The sequence below is a fragment of the Antedon bifida genome, chromosome 4, assembly GCF_963402885.1.
Source record: "Antedon bifida chromosome 4, ecAntBifi1.1, whole genome shotgun sequence".
Classification (NCBI taxonomy): domain Eukaryota; kingdom Metazoa; phylum Echinodermata; class Crinoidea; order Comatulida; family Antedonidae; genus Antedon; species Antedon bifida.
In genome coordinates, this window is record NC_136229.1 from 2,802,682 (window position 1) to 2,821,668 (window position 18,987).

At 32.3% G+C, this 18,987-nt stretch overlaps 2 protein-coding genes across 3 annotated transcripts; one reads left to right on the forward strand and one right to left on the reverse strand.

Moving 5' to 3' along the window:
- Positions 1-162: 162 nt before the first annotated feature.
- Positions 163-14,678, reverse strand: LOC144840021 (uncharacterized). 2 transcript variants are annotated; one of them, XM_078695642.1, is made up of 14 exons: positions 14,349-14,678; positions 14,124-14,258; positions 13,389-13,464; positions 9,568-9,720; positions 9,261-9,350; positions 8,973-9,156; positions 8,499-8,617; positions 7,869-8,070; positions 7,243-7,386; positions 6,767-7,010; positions 6,496-6,615; positions 6,127-6,165; positions 3,132-3,182; positions 163-1,599 (listed from the first exon to the last, which is right to left on the reverse strand). In XM_078695642.1, the coding sequence occupies exons 1-14, from the start codon at positions 14,536-14,538 to the stop codon at positions 1,271-1,273; spliced, it is 2,076 nt and encodes a 691-aa protein (XP_078551768.1). In that variant the 5' UTR covers positions 14,539-14,678; the 3' UTR covers positions 163-1,270. The 2 variants fall into 2 exon arrangements, with proteins under 2 accessions (XP_078551768.1, XP_078551769.1); XM_078695643.1 differs by lacking the exon at positions 3,132-3,182 and having other exon boundaries at positions 14,349-14,677.
- Positions 14,679-14,990: 312 nt separating this feature from the next.
- LOC144840025 (ras-related protein Rab-20-like) lies at positions 14,991-18,893 on the forward strand. The gene is made up of 4 exons (XM_078695647.1): positions 14,991-15,129; positions 15,972-16,065; positions 16,370-16,426; positions 16,688-18,893. Exons 1-4 carry the CDS (start codon positions 15,092-15,094, stop codon positions 17,189-17,191), a joined length of 693 nt encoding a protein of 230 aa, XP_078551773.1. The 5' UTR covers positions 14,991-15,091; the 3' UTR covers positions 17,192-18,893.
- Positions 18,894-18,987: the final 94 nt, after the last annotated feature.

Below are 18,987 nucleotides of genomic sequence, written 5' to 3' on the forward strand. Positions count from 1 at the left end.
TTGTCTTAAGTGTCTTATAAGTGAAATAATAATTTTTATTTTTTTACAGAAGTGAATAACTTGATTAAAACTGCAAATAATCTTCATTTTTCAGTTTTTGGAGGACAAATACATCTTTAAATTAATTTTAAACTGAGCCAGAAAAAAAACAGAAGTCAATTTTTACTTTTTAGGAGGTTAAGAGTTTTATTTTCAATTTACAAAGATCATATAATTATAACCATTTATTAATATTAGTACAAAAAGTGTACAGTAACCCCATGTAAACAGCCTTTATAGTGGAACAAATGCTTTTATCCACATTATTTAACTGTGGCACAAATTCTTTTATTCACATATTTAACTGTGGAATACATCCTCATTATCATTATGTAAATAGGAAAATCTTTTCAAAGAAACTATTTGCAGAAACTATACATCATATTAACTATTATGCACCACACATATTACATTTTGTTTCCACCATGCTAAATAACCTTTAACCAAATTGTTTAATGTGCGGCATATACATAATGCAGTACACAGTTACTTATGGTATTTGTGGTACAGTTAACATACAAAACAGTTACTTATGGTATTTGTGGTACAGTTAACATACAAAACAGTTACTTATGGTATTTTTGGTACAGTTAACATTCAAAACAGTTACTTATGGTATTTGTGGTACAGTTAACATACAAAACAGTTACTTATGGTATTTGTGGTACAGTTAACATACAAAACAGTTAGCTATGGTATTTGTGGTACAGTTAACATACAAAACAGTTACTTATGGTATTTGTGGTACAGTTAACATACAAAACAGTTACTTATGGTACTTGTGGTACAGTTAACATTCAAAACAGTTACTTATGGTATTTGTGGTACAGTTAACATACAAATAACAATGTACTATTTTCCTATAAAATATTAAATTTTAAAAAAGGAGAATTTTACTAGCTTCTGTAAATGTTGAAATAGCATATGTAGTTGAGACAAAAATCAGATTTTATTTGATGACTAAAAACACCATTAAATATAAACCATTTTATTTTTTTTAAAAATTGGGAAGAAAATTGAAAGAGTTGGAAAAAATGTAATATCAAACCTATTAATGCTATACAAAGCATGGAATGACTTTCTTTCCATAATTGTAAACAAAAAAATATTTAGCAAGAATTGTTAAAAGAATGCAAAGTATTTGTTAAAATTGTTATTAATATTAATACAATAGTTGAAATATTTTATATTAATGCATAATACTAGCTTGATTACAAAAAACCAAAACCTTTTAATTTGATGGAGGTGGTGGTGGAGGTGCTGGTGCTCCAGGGAGGGGAGGAGGTGGCACTCCCGCTTGTGAAAACTGTGAGAAGTCCATAGGAGGTGGAGGCTGGTTAAATGCCATGCTTGACATTGTAGATGGAGGTGGCCCTGATGGCATTGGAGGCTGGATGGGTGGAGGGGGAATACCAGGGGGTGGGCCTGGTGGAGGCATGGAGATAGGCATTGGGGGCATGGCATGCCATGGGGGTAAATTTGCCATCATATTTTGAAGTGACTGCGCTGATACGGTTGAGCTGGAGACAGACTGTGCTTGCGTGGTTGAATCTGAGGATGCTGAAAAAAATTAAATAAATACAAATTAATAACATATATTTTGTTTTTATTGGTATAACTAAAGCTCTGTCTACAATATCAAACTAGCTTGACAAAAAAGTGTGATGCGCCCAAATATGGTGGTGATATGCCCAAATATGGTAATGATATGACATCATGATGTCTATATATGGGCACATCACATTTTTTTGTCACATCAAGTTTGATAGTGTAGACAGAGGTTATTTTCTAATTTATATTCTCTGAGCAGAAAAACAAAACACACACTAAATAAAATACAATTAATTGAAAGATACATGGCTATACTTAGTAAATACTAATAATTTTCAGATTTAATATTTAAAAAGAAAAATGCTTTAAGATATTGGGGAAAAAAATAGATATAGTATTATTTTTAATTTTAAATTGTTTTGTAGAATATGCTGTGACCATTTAGAAACAAATTTGTTTTATCTAATAAAGTTTAGTAATAGATATATTCTATATAATAAGTAGATAGTCCGGGAAAGCAGATTTTGGTCTGGGCTAGTAAGCTATTAGTCTTGTGAAACTTGAATTCTAATAATCAGAAACTCTTCCAACACTTTTAGGCTCCAAAGGTCAACATTTACTGATTTAAAACACATTTTGAAAATCGGGACATTATGTCCCAGGAAGTTCGGTATGGGAAGTGGAAAGATACGGGTTGCTACAAAACAATTGAATGGAGGGCTAAAATTATAGGCTTACAAAATACATGCAAAGCTTTACATTATATACAGAGATGACTTGCACTAGCAAAGGAACACACAGGGAGGTCCCTGGAATAGGCAGGGAGGCCCCTGGAATAGCTAACGCAGGGAGGTCCCTGGAATAGGCAGGAAGGTACCCTGGAATAGCCAACGCAGGGAGGTTCCTGGAATAGCTAACACAGGGAGGTCCCTGGAATAGGCAGGGAGGTCCCTGGAATAGCTAACACAGGGCGGTCCCTGGAATAGGCAGGGAGCTCCCTGGAATAGCTAACACAATTTAGATCAAAACCAAATACAGGAAGGAGTATCACATGTAGCAAACATATTTAAACACAAGGTCAAGTTTTCTGTGCTTATACAATTAAGCTCTGTCTACACTATCAAACTTAATTTGACAACAAAATGTGATGTGCCCATTTATGGGCATGATGTTGTCATATCACTACCATATTTGGGTATATCACTATCATATTTAGGTACATCACATTTTTTTTTGTCTAACTAGTTTGGTAGTGTAGACAGAGCTTAACACGCAGGATGAAAATCAAAGTGCAGGCACTAAACAAATTTAGGTCATATTAGGGTAAAACATGTCAGTATAAAAACAATCCATAATTCAGTCTCCACTATCAACTATGTTGCTAAATATAGCAAAGGTGGACATATTGAAAAACAAAAGAGCAATTAACGTAAAAAGCAAAACCAAAAAAACCATAAAAATATATTAAAATTAATATTTGAAATATTTGGCGGGAACCGTTCATGCATGATAATATATGCCACACAATATATTGCCAATACCTTGTAGCCAGGGTGGCGCTGTGGTAGAGGAACTGGGTGATACAGATAACCCTATGTAGAAAGACATAGTACACTTGAAACCAACCATATAGGTATATACATCATTATCTAGTTTTACAACATACATTTGATACCAACCATATACATCATTATAACATGGGTTCGAAGATGTAGCCAATCAGACATGCTGAAATGAGTCACATGTGTGCCTTTTTTTTACTATTATGCACTGTGCAAAAAGTGCGCAGCAAAAAAGCATAACAGCACTCTGCATGTAAATTATTGCAGAATACCAATTGCGCTAGATACCAACAATATCATATGTAAATCAGTTTTAGCTCATTTGAACTAAAAAATACATTTTGTATGTTGTTGCATGGTTAAATTTGTCAAGGCAATATAACAGAATGCTGGGCTTCTGAGATCAAAGGGTTTACCTGTGGCTGCGACAGGATCAGTTCCAAACCTCTTTACAGACACTGCGCGCCGCGGAGAATTATCTACATAGTAGATGTCGCAGCCAGACATAAGATCAAAGGACTGCTACGAGTTCATAACTTGGCAAGGCGAGCTCAGTGTCCTGTTGTTAGATTGCCTTGGTTTTGTTGTCTTTGTTTTGTAATTTATAAAATACACATATTTCAGAACCTTAAATATCAGTATAAAAGCAACATTTCATTTTTATAATTTTATATTGAAAAGACAGGGGTTTGTGCAAGGTAGCTGATTCGAATAGAAACAAGATTAGTGCATTTAAACCAATATTCTTAATCAAATCAATTAATTTCCTGGAAAGTCTGAAAATTAATTAGATTTTGTAAGCTAAATTCCTGTTTACAGCATAACAAGCCATGCTGTAAATCAAAGTCACAGTCCCTAGTAATAGTTCACATGGTCATTTATTAAAAATGTTTAAAGATGTATTGTCCCCAAAAACATGAAAATTAATATTAATAAAATCAGACTTTGAATAGGTTATTAGGTAGTAGTCAACCACTTACATAGAAAACAATGTTTTCACAAAAAGGACAAAAAAAAAAGGGTTAAATTTAAGCAAAAACCCATTGGCTGCCAGGTAATTTGACTATTTTTTTAATCTTTAAATTACATTTTTTTCAGGTAAATAATGTTTTTCTGAATCATTACATTAAAATGGCATATTCAACAAAAATCATTTTTAAGTTCCATATGCTATACTAATTAGATAAAACCATTTGGTTTGAAAATAAATATTCATGTCGTTTAACCCACACACGACTTTTATTTTTCACAGAAAAGTACCTTATTGCTTGTGGTATTGGTAATTTGCATAATGCATGGCCAGGATTTTTACAAAGAGATTTTATTTCTACAAAAGGGACAAAAATCATCATAATCTGGGCTAGTTAAGTAGGATTATTGCTGCTAGTATCTATGAAAAGGGAACTTCAGGGAAAAAGGGATTCATCATTCTACTAAACCACATTCTAAATAAGATTAATTTGTAAATAATTTACTGAAGTGAATAAATAGAACATTAGAGACCGCTGTACTCAGGTGTGACTCAAACACATTACCTTCAGATAACTATCCTTCCTTTCTAGACCAATAAACTTGCTACAAATGGCTAAGATAAAATTCTCAGTTTTCTCAAGTACATAAGTACTCCATATTGATAACAATTAACATACCTCTAATTTTCATTATCAACAACAATTTTATATCAACTCGATAACAACGAAATATAGTAGAAAAAAAAGACATATATAAAAGTTGTTTTTAAATGGAATATAATTAAACAGTATCACTCAAACAAGTTTTTTTCTCAATAATATGAAACATAAAAAGTGTTTTAAATGAATAAAAACAAAAGACTAAAGAATTTACCATGAAGAAATAATTTGACCCGACCTTTTTAAAAGGGATTTTTATATTTAACTTTATATATTTCTGTTTACTACATACTGTACTGACTATGAACACTTTCTTCCAAACATCCAAAAAATATTTTAATTTTTTTTAAACAGTAAAGAAAAAAGAACACTCCATTATCATTACATCCAACTGCAAATTCACTTTCTTCTAAACATCTAAAAAATATTTATTTAAAACACTAAAAAATTATCAGAAAAAAGAACACCCCCATTAATCATTACATTCCACTGCAAATTCCCTTTCAAACACTATAAAAATATCAGAAATAAAACAACATGATCAATACATCCCACTGCAATCAAATAGCTACATTAACATGTCTGCACGAGTACGGGGAGCCGTTCATTAATAATGTCCCGAACGGCGCCCCATACATGAGTGATACTACCCCTAACTAGCTACTGGCTCCGAATCAAATGCCAAATTGTTAATGTATTTTGATAGCAGTGTAGATTGAAACCATTTAATATGCTAAACTTGAAGCAGTATGCACATTTGACAGCATTGCTTGAGGATGATTGATTGCTGGCAAGCCTGGCCAAACTACATTTCAAGTAGCAAACGTTTAACTTAAACCGAGTCGTGTTCGAAATACATTATGTAAAGGATACCTGGATATCGGTTATATCTGTCAAATACATTTTGTACCGTACTAACATGTCATGTAACAGCATTGAAAATGATATTCTTTATGTAAATGTTTTAATCTCAAGCTCTGTTTACACTCTCAAACTAATTTGAAAAAATAAGTGTGATGTGCACAAATATAATAGTGGTATGACATCATCACATCCATATATGGACACATCACATTTTTTTGTCACAAAAAGTTTGATAGTGTAGACAGAGCTTTAAAAAAAACTGTATTTCTCTATTCAAGATTCAGAAAGATATTGATAAATTCCAGCCAGGTATTTTATCTCTGTATACTTATTTCTGCTGGCATGCAATTTGTAACATCAATGTCAATATGGTAAGCATACCAGCAGTACTTTACTAAATTATCCCCATGTGCTCAATTCTGCATTTCAATATTTAATCAATTTATTTCATTTATTTGCAATGACATTGAATATCTTACCTGAAGGTTGTTGCCATGGAGGCAGAGGGGCTGACGAACCTAAAAATAAAAAGCATATTATTTATTGCTTTTTTTATTTATTGCTTTTTTATTCATTACTATGAACATCAAATAGTTACTATTCTCTAATTGTAGATATCACTAAAGATCTGTCTATACTATCAAACTTTATGTGACAACAAAATGTGATGTGCTCATATGGACGTGATGATGTCATATTACTACCATATGTGGGAATGTCACTACCATATTTGGGAATATCACTACCATATGTGGGAATATCACTACCATATTTGGGCACATCACACATTTTTTGTCAACTAGTTTGATAGTGTAGATAGAGCTTAATTCTAATGATGTCAAACTTACTTGTTGCTGTTTGCCAAGATGATGAAGATGGGAGTGGGGGAGGAGCATCACTGGATGGTGGAGGAGGGGGTGGCGGTAGCAATGATTGTGGTGTCATTCCACCAAGACCGCCACCATGTACTATGAACGAAAAAGAAAGGCAAAGAATTGTTTAAAAATTTCACATAATTCAATTTATCAATTCCTATCAAATTAACACAATGTCAAAAAATCTATATATTTATATTATAAGGAAAAAACAAAAACAATTTTTTTAAAAAGAATTTCTTACATGAATTCATAGATGATGGCATACCACCTTGCATTCCCGACATTGGTGGGGGTGGCATTGCCCATGGTGGTGGCGGGCCTGCATTTGAAGGGGGAGGTGGTGGCACTGGCATTGGGTTTCTTGGGGGAGGAGGCTGGACTTGTTGGCGCATCAGTGGAGGAGGTTGGTTTTGTTGATGTTGGTTTCCCATCATTCCCATCGGCTTATTGTTGCCCATCCAAGGTTGACGATACTGTTGACGCATCTAGAATAACAACAAACAAAATGAATACGATAGCCAAGTATATGGACATGATGATGTCACATCACTACCATATTTGGGCATATCACTACCATAGTTGGGCCCATCACACTAGTTTGATAGTGTAGACAGAGCTAAACACTAAAATAAACTAATAAGAAGTACAAAAATTGTTTGATAGTATAGCCAGAGCTTTACACGGCAATAAATAGATATTATAATAAAGTAAACTTACCAGCGGAGGGGGTTGGTTTATTTGTTGATTCATCAGAGGTGGTGGTCTGTTGTTGTACTGAGGCCTAATTGACGGGGGTGGTGCACTTGGCTTAGACACAGGCGGTGGTGGACCTTCACCTAGTTCAGCCATCAGCGACATATACTAAAAACATCAATAATACAAAGTGTTAAAAATTATAGTAATTATGTGATTGTGATTATATTTGGAAGCACTAATGTCAGGGTTACTCATCATTCTAAAAAAAAGTTTTGTGTTGTATGGCTTTAACAACATTTAGATTGCAAGATAATATAGAGTAAGTACAGTAAAACTTAAGCTTGGTTCCCACTAGGACACAACCCAAGGATGTAAGCCGAAACATAATCAATCGCTTTTGATTGATCAATTCACTTGCGTCCTTGTGTTGCGCCCTAGTAAGAACGAAGCTTATAGCCCTGTCTAAACTATCAAACGTTATGTGACAAAAAAAATGTGATGTGGCCATATATGGACATGATGATGTCATGTCACTACCATATTTGATCGTATCACTACCATATTTCAACATATGACACTTTTTTTTGTCAAACTAGTTTGATAGTGTAGACAGAGCTTTAGTTTTATTCTAGGCTACAACAAAGTACCTCCGAGTCCATCTTTGCTTTGTCAACCGCACTTGGTGGAGGTTGGCCTACTCCAAGGAGTCTTTCTCCTGGCATCTTCTCCTTACAGTCATTTGCGATATGTCCTGAGCCTCCACAGATTGTACATAACACATTGCTTGTAATATTCTGCTTCTCTGGACACTGCCAGGTACGATGATCCGAAGCGCCACAATTTGAACATCTAAAAAAAAATTACAATGCACATTTACAATGAATCAGTTATATTGATATAATAATATTATATATTACAATTACATCCAGTGTTATGCTTTAAAGATGTATTGTCCCCTTGAAAAATAATTTTTAACATTTTTTTTTGTTGAATATGCCATTTCAATGTCACATAATAGTTATCGACTTTGACCAAAAATTGGATCTAAAAACAATTTATTTACCTTAAAAAACTGTAATTTAAACCAAAAAATGATCAAATTGGCTGCCAGCCAATGGGTTTTTGGTTGAATTTAACCATTTATTTTTTTCTACGGAAGTGATTAACATTATTAAAACTACAAAATAACCTATTCAAAGTCTGATTTAACTAATCTTCATTTTTCATGTTTTTGGGGGACAATACATCTTTAAATGTATAGTGAATTTCTATAATACCTGACAGCATCTTCATCTCGGAGAGTTCCATTAAGGCGAGCCAACTCTCGCAGTTGCATGCGTCGGAGGTCATTCTGCCCCTCGGGGGTCTCTATCCCCTGCTTTATGATATCCTGGATCTGTCAAGAAAGTTGTTATAAATCAGATTTTAGTAATACAATAAAACATGTATTATAAGGATAGTAGAGATCACACATATTAGAACACCATGTTTTGAAAATTGTTCCCTATTATTTAACAATAGCAGGTCTGAAAATAATAATAAGTGGTCCAGAATTGGGACCCTGGTCCAGATTGCCTCCAGAATTGAATGGAGTAGTCCTTGATCACAAATCTATCTGTGGTTTCAATTTGGCAAAGATCTGGCAAAAACTTTTTGAGTAATCCTACCAACAAACAGACAAACAAACACACACATGCAATCGACTACAAAACATCCTTGGAGGAGGTAATAATATGATGTCATAAACATACTTTGTCCACAGCAATCTTGACACTCTCTGCATTGTTGGCTGTCACTAAAGCGTGAAGTGGTTCATCTTCTCCAGGCAGGGGTTGGCCATCCTTACGACCAACTTTACCTTCCTTCACCGACCCCTTGCCTCTAATCATTATCTTGGTTGTAGTGTCCTTTTCAAGCTGTTTCAGTGTATTACCTCTGAAATAATGAAAAAAAAATGATAATGAAAATAATATATTAAATGATAAATAAAGTACTATACGGTTTTGTGTGGTTTCTTCGGAAAGTTTTCATCTCTTTACCTTGGTCCAATAAGTAGCCCAACAAAATTGATGTCTGGGTGTTGGTCTTGTGGAATCATGACTCGGTCACTGACACGCTGTACAGGTGGTCTGCGAAAAATGGAATTACAAAAATTAGTGTATATATATCCAACTAACTGAATGTAATAATAAAAACTTTGTCTACACTATCAAACTAGTTTGACAAAAAAAGTGCGATGTGCCCAAATATGATAGTGATATGCTCAAATATGATAGTCATATGACATCATCATGTCCATATATGGGCACATCACATAAAGTTTGATATAATATAGAATTCTCTTACTTGTAATCTGCTGGAGGTTTGTACTCCGGATTCAACAAAAACGCATCTTGAATCAACATGTGCCGTTCTTCCTCGAGCCTCTTGCGCATTCTGTACTCCCTCGTGTTCAACCGCTTTCCCTCATTGTTATAAATCGGCTCGGGCGACGGTGACCTAAAACAAAATCAGTTATAGGTTTTTAATTTAACATTCACTAGTGATGTGTTCATTGTTAAATGCCAATACATGGTATACTGTATGCCAGGTTGACAACATTCAAAAAAGTTTCGTTCTGGCTATTCCACTCTTTACCACACTTTGTTTTTATTCCTCTGTACCTTATGACCTGTAGGGTCAACGACCAGTAGGGTCAACGACCAGTAGGGTCAACGACCAGTAAGGTCAACGACCAGTGGTGGTAGCAGATTGTAGTATAGATTCCTTAAGAATACAGTAATATTTGACATTCAAGAGATAATTGTAATAATGTAAGCTTCAAATTCACGTATTGGAGAGTGTTGGTGTCCACAGACTACTGTAACAATAGTGGACTTCTCAATAAAAGATGAAATGATCAACATGCTACTTTCTCAATGAAAGTGAGCGAAAGAGGAGGTGCAGGGAAACTGGTACCACCACTGGTATTAATCACAAATTGTTTAAAATCCTATAAATTACAATACTGTTGATGACAATCTATAATAATAACTTGTTATTCAGTAAACTCCTTGACAGCTTTCAATCTAAGAAAACCCTTTTTGTTAGCAACTTAAGCAATTCTAAAAATCATAGTAACATAGCATGAAATAACAGAAACAGATTAGTTTCTGCATTTACTTCATTCTACAATAACAGAGTACATTAATATTATCAACGACAAATTACATTTTTACAAATAGAAATGTCAAAGGTTAATGACCTATGACCTCTTTTTGAGAAATTACATATAAACTTCCTAATTTACAGTTTCTATGTAGAGTACTGTACAGTATATCAATTTTATCAACAAGAAAAACATCATAATTAACCTGTAATGCTTTTTTTTAAATTGGGGACAAAATTCATTAATATTATACTGTAGTAAGCATAGCACTGTTGTATAAGCATCAGTCACTTCACCTATAAAATACGATAAACGCTTTTGGACTGCATGTTTCCAGTAAAATATCTTGCCATATTTACCATCTCTTTCATGTTGGATTTACCTTAATAACTTCAGTATAATCCCATGCAAAATTACTCATAGTGGGCAACTAAAACAATAATACTGTATGATCCCTAAAGCTTAGTTCCCACTAGGATGTAACGCTAGGACATAAACGTAACGTGTTGACCAATGACAAGCGATAGTTCAAATAATTCATCGATTGTGATTGGTCAACTAACTTACGTTGCGTTACGACCTTGTGTTGCGTCTCTAGTGGGAACCAAAAATCATGCTGATTAAGGCTAGTAGAATTAACAAGAATAAGCTCATGTATCCACCAAAATAAAAACATAATCAAGGCTACTTGTTGTGTTACTTCCTGCTATCACAAAAAAAGACAAATGGACAGCACATGGTAATCAGTAAATATAATTATTATACTGAATGAATGTCCATATCTTACTAGGCCAGTTGATATAAATTTAAATAATTCTATTAACAAATTTCTCCTATAAATTATACTTCAAATTTTCATAAAACATGACCAAGTATTAGAAAGATTCATACTCATAGTATCCACTGATAAGTAATGGTGAAAAGAATGATTATATTAATTTATCTTATGAAATCAATACTATGCTTATATTAGGATCTGTAATATATAAAGTTATAAATTATCTCATAACTACTGAACCATATGAATACCAATTAAATAAGGTTAAAACATATATTAAAGATATACTGTCCTCCTACAAAAATTGGTTTTCTTCAAAATTTGTTTCATAATAGTTATTCACTTTAACGAAAAACTGGATCGACAAAAGAAATTTACCTGAAAAAATGTAATTTAAAGCAAAAAAGACTTAAATTGTCTGTCAGACAATGGTTTTTGGTTAAAATTAACCGTTTCTTTTGACTTTTAATAAGTGAAATAATAATTAATTTTGTTGGTTTTTTCCTATATAACTTCATTAAAACTGCAAAATGGGCTATTAAAAGTCTGATTTTATAAATCTTTATTTTTCAGGTTTTTGGGGGACAATGCATCTTTAATATCTTTGGCCTTTATTCAAATTAATCCCAATCATATTCTGTATGTTACCGAGACAAAACAGTGAATTATTAATAGTAACTCCTTTATATAAGGCCACTACTGTATACATCTAGATACAGTAGGTGACTTACTAACATACCAAAGCTATGAAATACAGCAAGAGCAGATTTCTGTACACAGTTGTCCATCCATCCATTATGTTTGAATGGCTAAAGTTCACCATTGGAAAATAGGTCAACAACATGGACTGTCTACACTATTAAACTTTATACGACAAAAAAGTGATGTGCCCATATATGGACATGATGATGTCATATCACTACCGTATGTGGGCATACCACTACCATACTCGGGTACATCACACTTTTTTGTCGACCTAGTTTGACAGTGTAGACAGAGCTTTAAGACTGGCCAAGATTGTTGGTTAGAAATAGTATGTAGCCTGCTTCACATACAGAGCTAAAGCTTTGTCTACACTATCAAACTTTATGTGGCAAAAAAAATGCACCCATATATGGACACGATGATGTCATATGACTAAGTACTATATTTGGGCACATGACACTTTTGTTGTCAAACTAGTTTGATAGTGTAGACATAGCTTTAGGGCAGATTTGACGGGGTTACCTAAATTTGTGTAAACCGATATTTATTTATATCCCTGTGAGTGATACAATTTCCAAAGGTTAAGACAAACTTTCTTGACTAAAACACTGCCCTCTATCGCCTATATTCATTACTTAGTAGAGTTAAACTTGCTGGTTTTGATTTAATCATTAAATTTACATCTAAAATTATTTTTTTTAAAATTTATAATATCTTACAATAAATTCTTGTTATTTGGTTATTTTTTTTGTCTAGTATTGATAGAGTTGACTGTACTAGTCAAAAACAGTAATATAGTTTTTAAAAATTAATTTTGATTTCATTGCAAGTTTAACTCTACAAATTTGATGGTGCTATAAATAAACAAAAAGTGTGTAATTGGCGCTATATACTGTATAAGGGGCAAGGAATAAGGTACACAAAAGGTGGTATACTCAAAAAGCATTATCCCTATAACTTGTTTATGAAATAAATTAGTCAATCAAAAACAGTAAAGATTACATTTACCCATATTTGACTGTTCATTTTGTTTGACTCTAGCCAAAATATACTATCAAATATGGATTTTTGTTAGTAACCTTTGTTCTATTGTTGACTGTGCCAAGCTTAAAATATTGGTTTCTTTCTATCATATAACAATTAATATAATACTGTACCTTGATATTAAATAATATTTAAACATTTTGAAATTAATTTCACTGGTTTTCATGCATATTAAGATTTAAACAATTGCATGTATTTAAAAAAAGTGTAATTTAGAATAATATAATAAAAAAATAATTATTTTTTTGATAGGTTATTATTTTATAAATTTAAAGTTGGAGTCTATATTTTGCTGTCAAAATAATATGGTTATTATGTAATATGATAGCTCAATCAATTGATTAGTTAAAATCCTGGTTAAAATAGTTTTGAAAAGAAATGAATTACTGTTGTTGTCGGTTGGTGAAGCGATGCTTCAACCTGGGGATCCCAAGTAGCACACGTAAAAAAATGGAAAAGAAAAACGAGTTAAAAGTTTGGTTAATAACAAACCTATCCTCAGGGTTGGCTGGGATTCCGAGGTCACCGGTTCGAAGCTTACGGCTGTATTCCTCAATCTGGATGTGCACTGTGGAAAGATGGCGAGTTAGAAAGGAAAAACATCTGGTTAGAAATGACAAATAAAATTTAGACATTTGAAACATCATAAATGAATGTACATGACACATCTTTCAAGAAATATGTATCATTGTGTAAAGAAAATAAATTGATAATAGTTAATTATGAAGATAGTAAATTCTCATTATTAAAACTGATGACAATACCAAATATATGAATTGAGTTTTTATCTAAAAATGTCACAAAACTACTATAAATCAACATACAAAAAAAAATACTATACACAAATTATGTATATCTTACCTGAATAAAAAAAATAGTTCAATAAATATTTAAACAATAATTTTATGATGATTTTAAAATTAATTTGGGATAAAAATAAATGTTATTAACGACATGTTCAATTCTTTAATCTTAGTGTTACTTCATACAACAATTTAACTACAGAAAAAAATGGGTAAATGGGACATAATAATTGAAATAAGAACTGAATTACTGTACCTGCCAAGGAAAGTTTTTTTATATTACAATAGAAATAGGCCCAGTAAAATAAAATCATGTAAATATAGGCCCCTAGTACTTAAAAAACAAAAGGAAAAATATATATTTAATTTTGCGTTAATTTAAAAATATGTAAAGCATGAAATCAAAGGTGAAAACAGTACTTACAAAGTACTTGTTGCTCCTGGTCTTTCGTCAAATTTGGTGGAAGTGCCGAAGAAAGATTTGTTTTAGATTCTTCCCCTCCCCATCGGCTACGACGTTTCTTCTTTTCTGGTTGCCATCCTTGACTTGATAAACCACCTGGTAAATAATATTAAGCCATTGATTAATTGACATGTAAAAAAAAATAAAATAAAAGTCAATGTGTTTGCTAGCTAGCTAGGCCCTTACCTGACGAACTACTGCTTCCACCTCCATTGGGTGATGGCGGACAGAAGACGCCTCGTTTCTGTGCAATCCTCGCTGCTGCTTCTCGGGCTGCATTCAGCATGGACTCTTGAGGTCGAACACCCCTTTGGCTTCCCTGAAATACAGGATGCAAGTTCCCTAATGGAACGCTATTTGCTCCAGTTCCTGCCATAGTAAAGTAAACAACCTGATACAACTGGAAAAAACGCTGGTTTGTTTTCTTTTCTCAAAAAATTCTCTCGTCGTTTCAACGTTTCAAAATGGCGTAAGAAAAGAAAAAAAAAATAGCGATTAATATTGAGGGCGCGGTTTATAAATCGATGTGTAAAACGACATTGGTGTCATAAAAGAATCAATTCCTAATAGATTTTGTTCTTTTTTTGTTTCTTTATCTCACGTTTAAACGAATTATTATAACTGGTACTGTACCTACATTGTTCTGAAAACTTGTTGAAATGTTGATTATGAAGTTATTTTATATGTATTGATTAGTTGTATGTCAGCTCACAATGACTGAATGTGTATAGACACTCATGGCGTGTCATACGTAACAAGTCGTCAGAGATATTTTTAGATTTTTCTCGAGATACGAGCGATCTCCCCACACACCTCTCTTCCCGCAAAGCGGCAAATTCCCCAGCAGAGTGCCAGTGTTATTCCTACCACCTCCAGGCCTACGACTGGGGCTAGCTTACGGGACGGACTGGAAATGAATTGTTAAAACAATGGCTGCTTCTCAAAGTGGATCTGCCAAAAAGAAGGCGTAAGTCTTAATTATTTATTTTACTATATTTAGTCAGGTGCTTATAATTTATAAATTAAAAGTACATTTTCTGTGAATTAGCTAGGCCTAGTAGTAGCTAGGCTGGGCTAACCTAAGGGCCAAGGCCTTGGCCCTATGGAGAGGGAGGTATTTATAAATAAGTATACATCCATGCATCTATCATGGCTAGACCTGGCTAGACTACATTATTCCCTAGCATTTGGGAAAGTAGACCTCCTACCTATTTAGGGCTAGGTGTATATTTAATAATAATTAATATTAAATAAAAGTACAATTATTTATCGAAGTACTTTAATTAAGACTATGTAAATGAAACAATTTTTAACTTTTTAAGCGTTTTAATTTTATGCATTTATATCAACATAGTCATTTTTTAACTTCTAAATTGTTGCTGCATTTTAAAACTTAAGTTTTGTGCAATACTGTGTGTGTAATCTGTATATGAATTTTTGTTTTATATTTTTTATTTTTCTGCTTTTTATCGTACTAATATTTGCCAATCTTTAAGAAGAATTTCTATTGTTATTTTATTATAATAATCGACAAATAAAGCTATTCATTAAATAAAACACTACTATTATTATTTCAATATTAAATTTTGATGATAATAATTAATAAAATTCACATATAAATCTGGTAAACCATATATAGGCTTGTTTATAAACTTTTTTGCTTGCTCTCTTGCTTGGTAAGGAGAGGCAAACTAAGTAACATGTCAAGTTAAAGGACACAAAAAAATGCGATCTTGCAAACAGAAGTTCAACGTTCAACACACTGCCCATTTACTCTAAAAATTTATGATGCTTTATTTTTTACTTCAGAGACGTAAAAGTGGTGATAGTTGGCGAAGCTTTTGTAGGCAAAACAACGCTGGTCAAGCGTTACATAGATGGTGAATTTACACATAATGTTGGAGTATGTCTTACTACTACTGCATTTATTTTCTATTAATAAAAATTTCACAACTTTGCAAACTAAAAAAATGTTTTTTTATTTGCCCAACATAAAAAGAACACATACAGTACTATATAATGTATCATGGGAAGAGCTAATATATAGTAATAATTAAGTTCAGGCACTATAAATATAAATTTTAAATTAAGAAGGGCATATGTATGTCATTGAGCTTTTTGCTGTCACAACCCCTTGACCTTGTGTCTAATAAATGTTCACACCATTCAATCTAAATTTATAAATATTCAATTCCGTTTCTGTTTAGACTATTGGAGCATGCTTTTCTTTAAAACAATGGGGACAGTATAATATCGCAATATGGGTAAGTTTTGCTCTGTTGTAATAATAATAGGACCACAATGGAAATAACTTTGCCGTCTCGGTACTTTATTGTGTTCTTATCCTATAATTTTATGTCAGAATAAAGAAATAAAAATAAATAAATAAAATAGACCAGGAATTGTTATGTTCATTGCATAAATCATCATGTCCATATATGGGCACATCACATTTTTTTTTGTCACATAAAGTTTGATAGTGTAGGCAGAGGTTAAGATAATTGATCATAATTTATTTATTACAGGACACAGCTGGTGAAGAACGGTTCTCAGGTTTAAGCTCATTCTATTGCAGAGATGCTTCGGCTGCAATTCTAGCCTACGATGTCTCAAATAAGAAAACGTTTGAAATGCTGGAGAAACGTTTCTTACCGCTGCTCGATGCTGCAAAAGACGATTGCTTATTTTGCGTTACTGGAACTAAACTCGATCTTAAGAAATCAATCGCGAAAAATGAAAACAATCAGACGGACTCCAATCATGTGACTAAAGAAGAGGCGGAAAATTTTGCACTGAAGATTAACGAAGCAAGGATAAAGTCTAAAACATCGCCCGTAGTGACACCGTGTTTTGAGACAAGCGCGTTAACGGGTGACAATGTATGTGAAGTTTTTGAATATATATTTGAAGAACTATTACCGCTAGGAAAAACGAGGGAGGTATCTAGGGGAAGCAGAAAGGCGAAGGATAAAAACATTATTTCAATAGATAAAGAACCAATAACAGAAAGTAAGAAACTATGTTGCTGAAACCACACCCTACAGGAACCACACCCTACAGGAACCACACCCTACAGGAACCACACCCTACAGGAACCACACCCTACAGGATGTTTTTTATGCAGACCACCATAAGCATAGTCTGTTAGCCAATCAGAGGCTTGTATTTTGCAATTACATCACCAGGTACTTCATTTTTAGGTCTTACTAATTAGTGTTGGCTATTGTCAAACGATTTGGCCCTTGTTGAAATTCCTTTAATATCTATTTTTTTTTAAGGGAAGAGAATTTATTAGAGGGTTATGTTCAAACCTGTGACACTAATTTAGCTAAGCCTCTGATTGGCTAACAAGCTATTTTTACCCATGTGGTCCAAGGAAAGGGATTAGTTACTATTTCATTTGTCACTGATTAAACTAAGGGCATTTTATATACAATTTATACATATTTACACACAATATAGTTAACATTTTATGATTTTGTTTGTAGAAAAACCAATGAAGTCTTTCAGAAATTAAATATTATTATTAAATATTAACATTTTATGTAGTAAAAATTGTTAAATTTTTTACTTTAAAAAAAATGTTATAATCTGGTAAATAGATAACTGATATGTTGACATCTGGGGGTGTATTTACATGGGATTTTTACCATTGAGTAGTTTAACAGGTTTAGTTAGTATAATAGTACTCAATTGATAGCAACATACAAATGTTTACCTTTCAAATAAAACAAAAAATCTTGTCCGTTGAGCACAAATGTTTCCCAATCAAATACACCAATTGTCAATCATCTATTCATAAGTACTTATCAACATATTTATTCACATTCATGTTTAACATACTCATATCATACTTAATTCAAAAACAGTATTATTATATAGTTTAAAATGAGTGCGATTGTTTGTATAATATTTTTTCAAGTTTGTAAACTGTTTATTGTTTAGCAAATTATTTGATTACCATCAAAATTGAATATTGAAGTAACACGCAAAGGAAGAAGCTCTGAAAAATAGCAACCGTGTTCTATTTATAGATATTTTCAGTGGTTGGCAGGAAATTGTCATAATGTGTATAATTATGAATATTAGGGAGGAAATGTTGATTTACTACTAAATTCATATTTTGTAAATCGTTGTATTATGTCTAGACAAAATTATATTAATTTTATTATTACAGAATTATTTTATACATTTTTTATATAAATAGTACTATGTATACATAATGTTGATCAGGAGCGAATCAATTTTTAAATTTTTACTTTTTAATAATTTGTCAAATTATTAATAAAATACTCATTTACGGAAAATCAAGGTCTTATTTTATTACTTAATTGCAAACCAAATGATATTAAATTTATAAACATTATGTCTAATTATTTATAATTACCTGTACATTGTGTTGGATATTTGGTGTACTATTCCATGACGTACTACTATTCTATATGTATAATGTATTAGTTAACACTGTATTTTGAACTATTAAACTAGCATGTTATTAGATAGTTACAGTAGATAGTTAAAGCGTAAAAAGTATAAATTCCAATAACAATACCCACTATGGTCACAATAAATAAAATATAATAAATTTGAACATTTTAAGTGATTTTATAGGATTGAGATGTTTATATATAAAATGTATATGTATATATATAAAATAAATTAATGTTAAGGTTTAAAATTTACAAACAAATATACTTATTTTAAAGATTTTCATATATAACACTAATTGTGCCAATACCATTCATTAATAATAAAATATTTATAAATGCTTTCAATAGTTTGATTTTTATCTAATTTTTATTTTGGTTGGGGGTGAGGAAGTGGG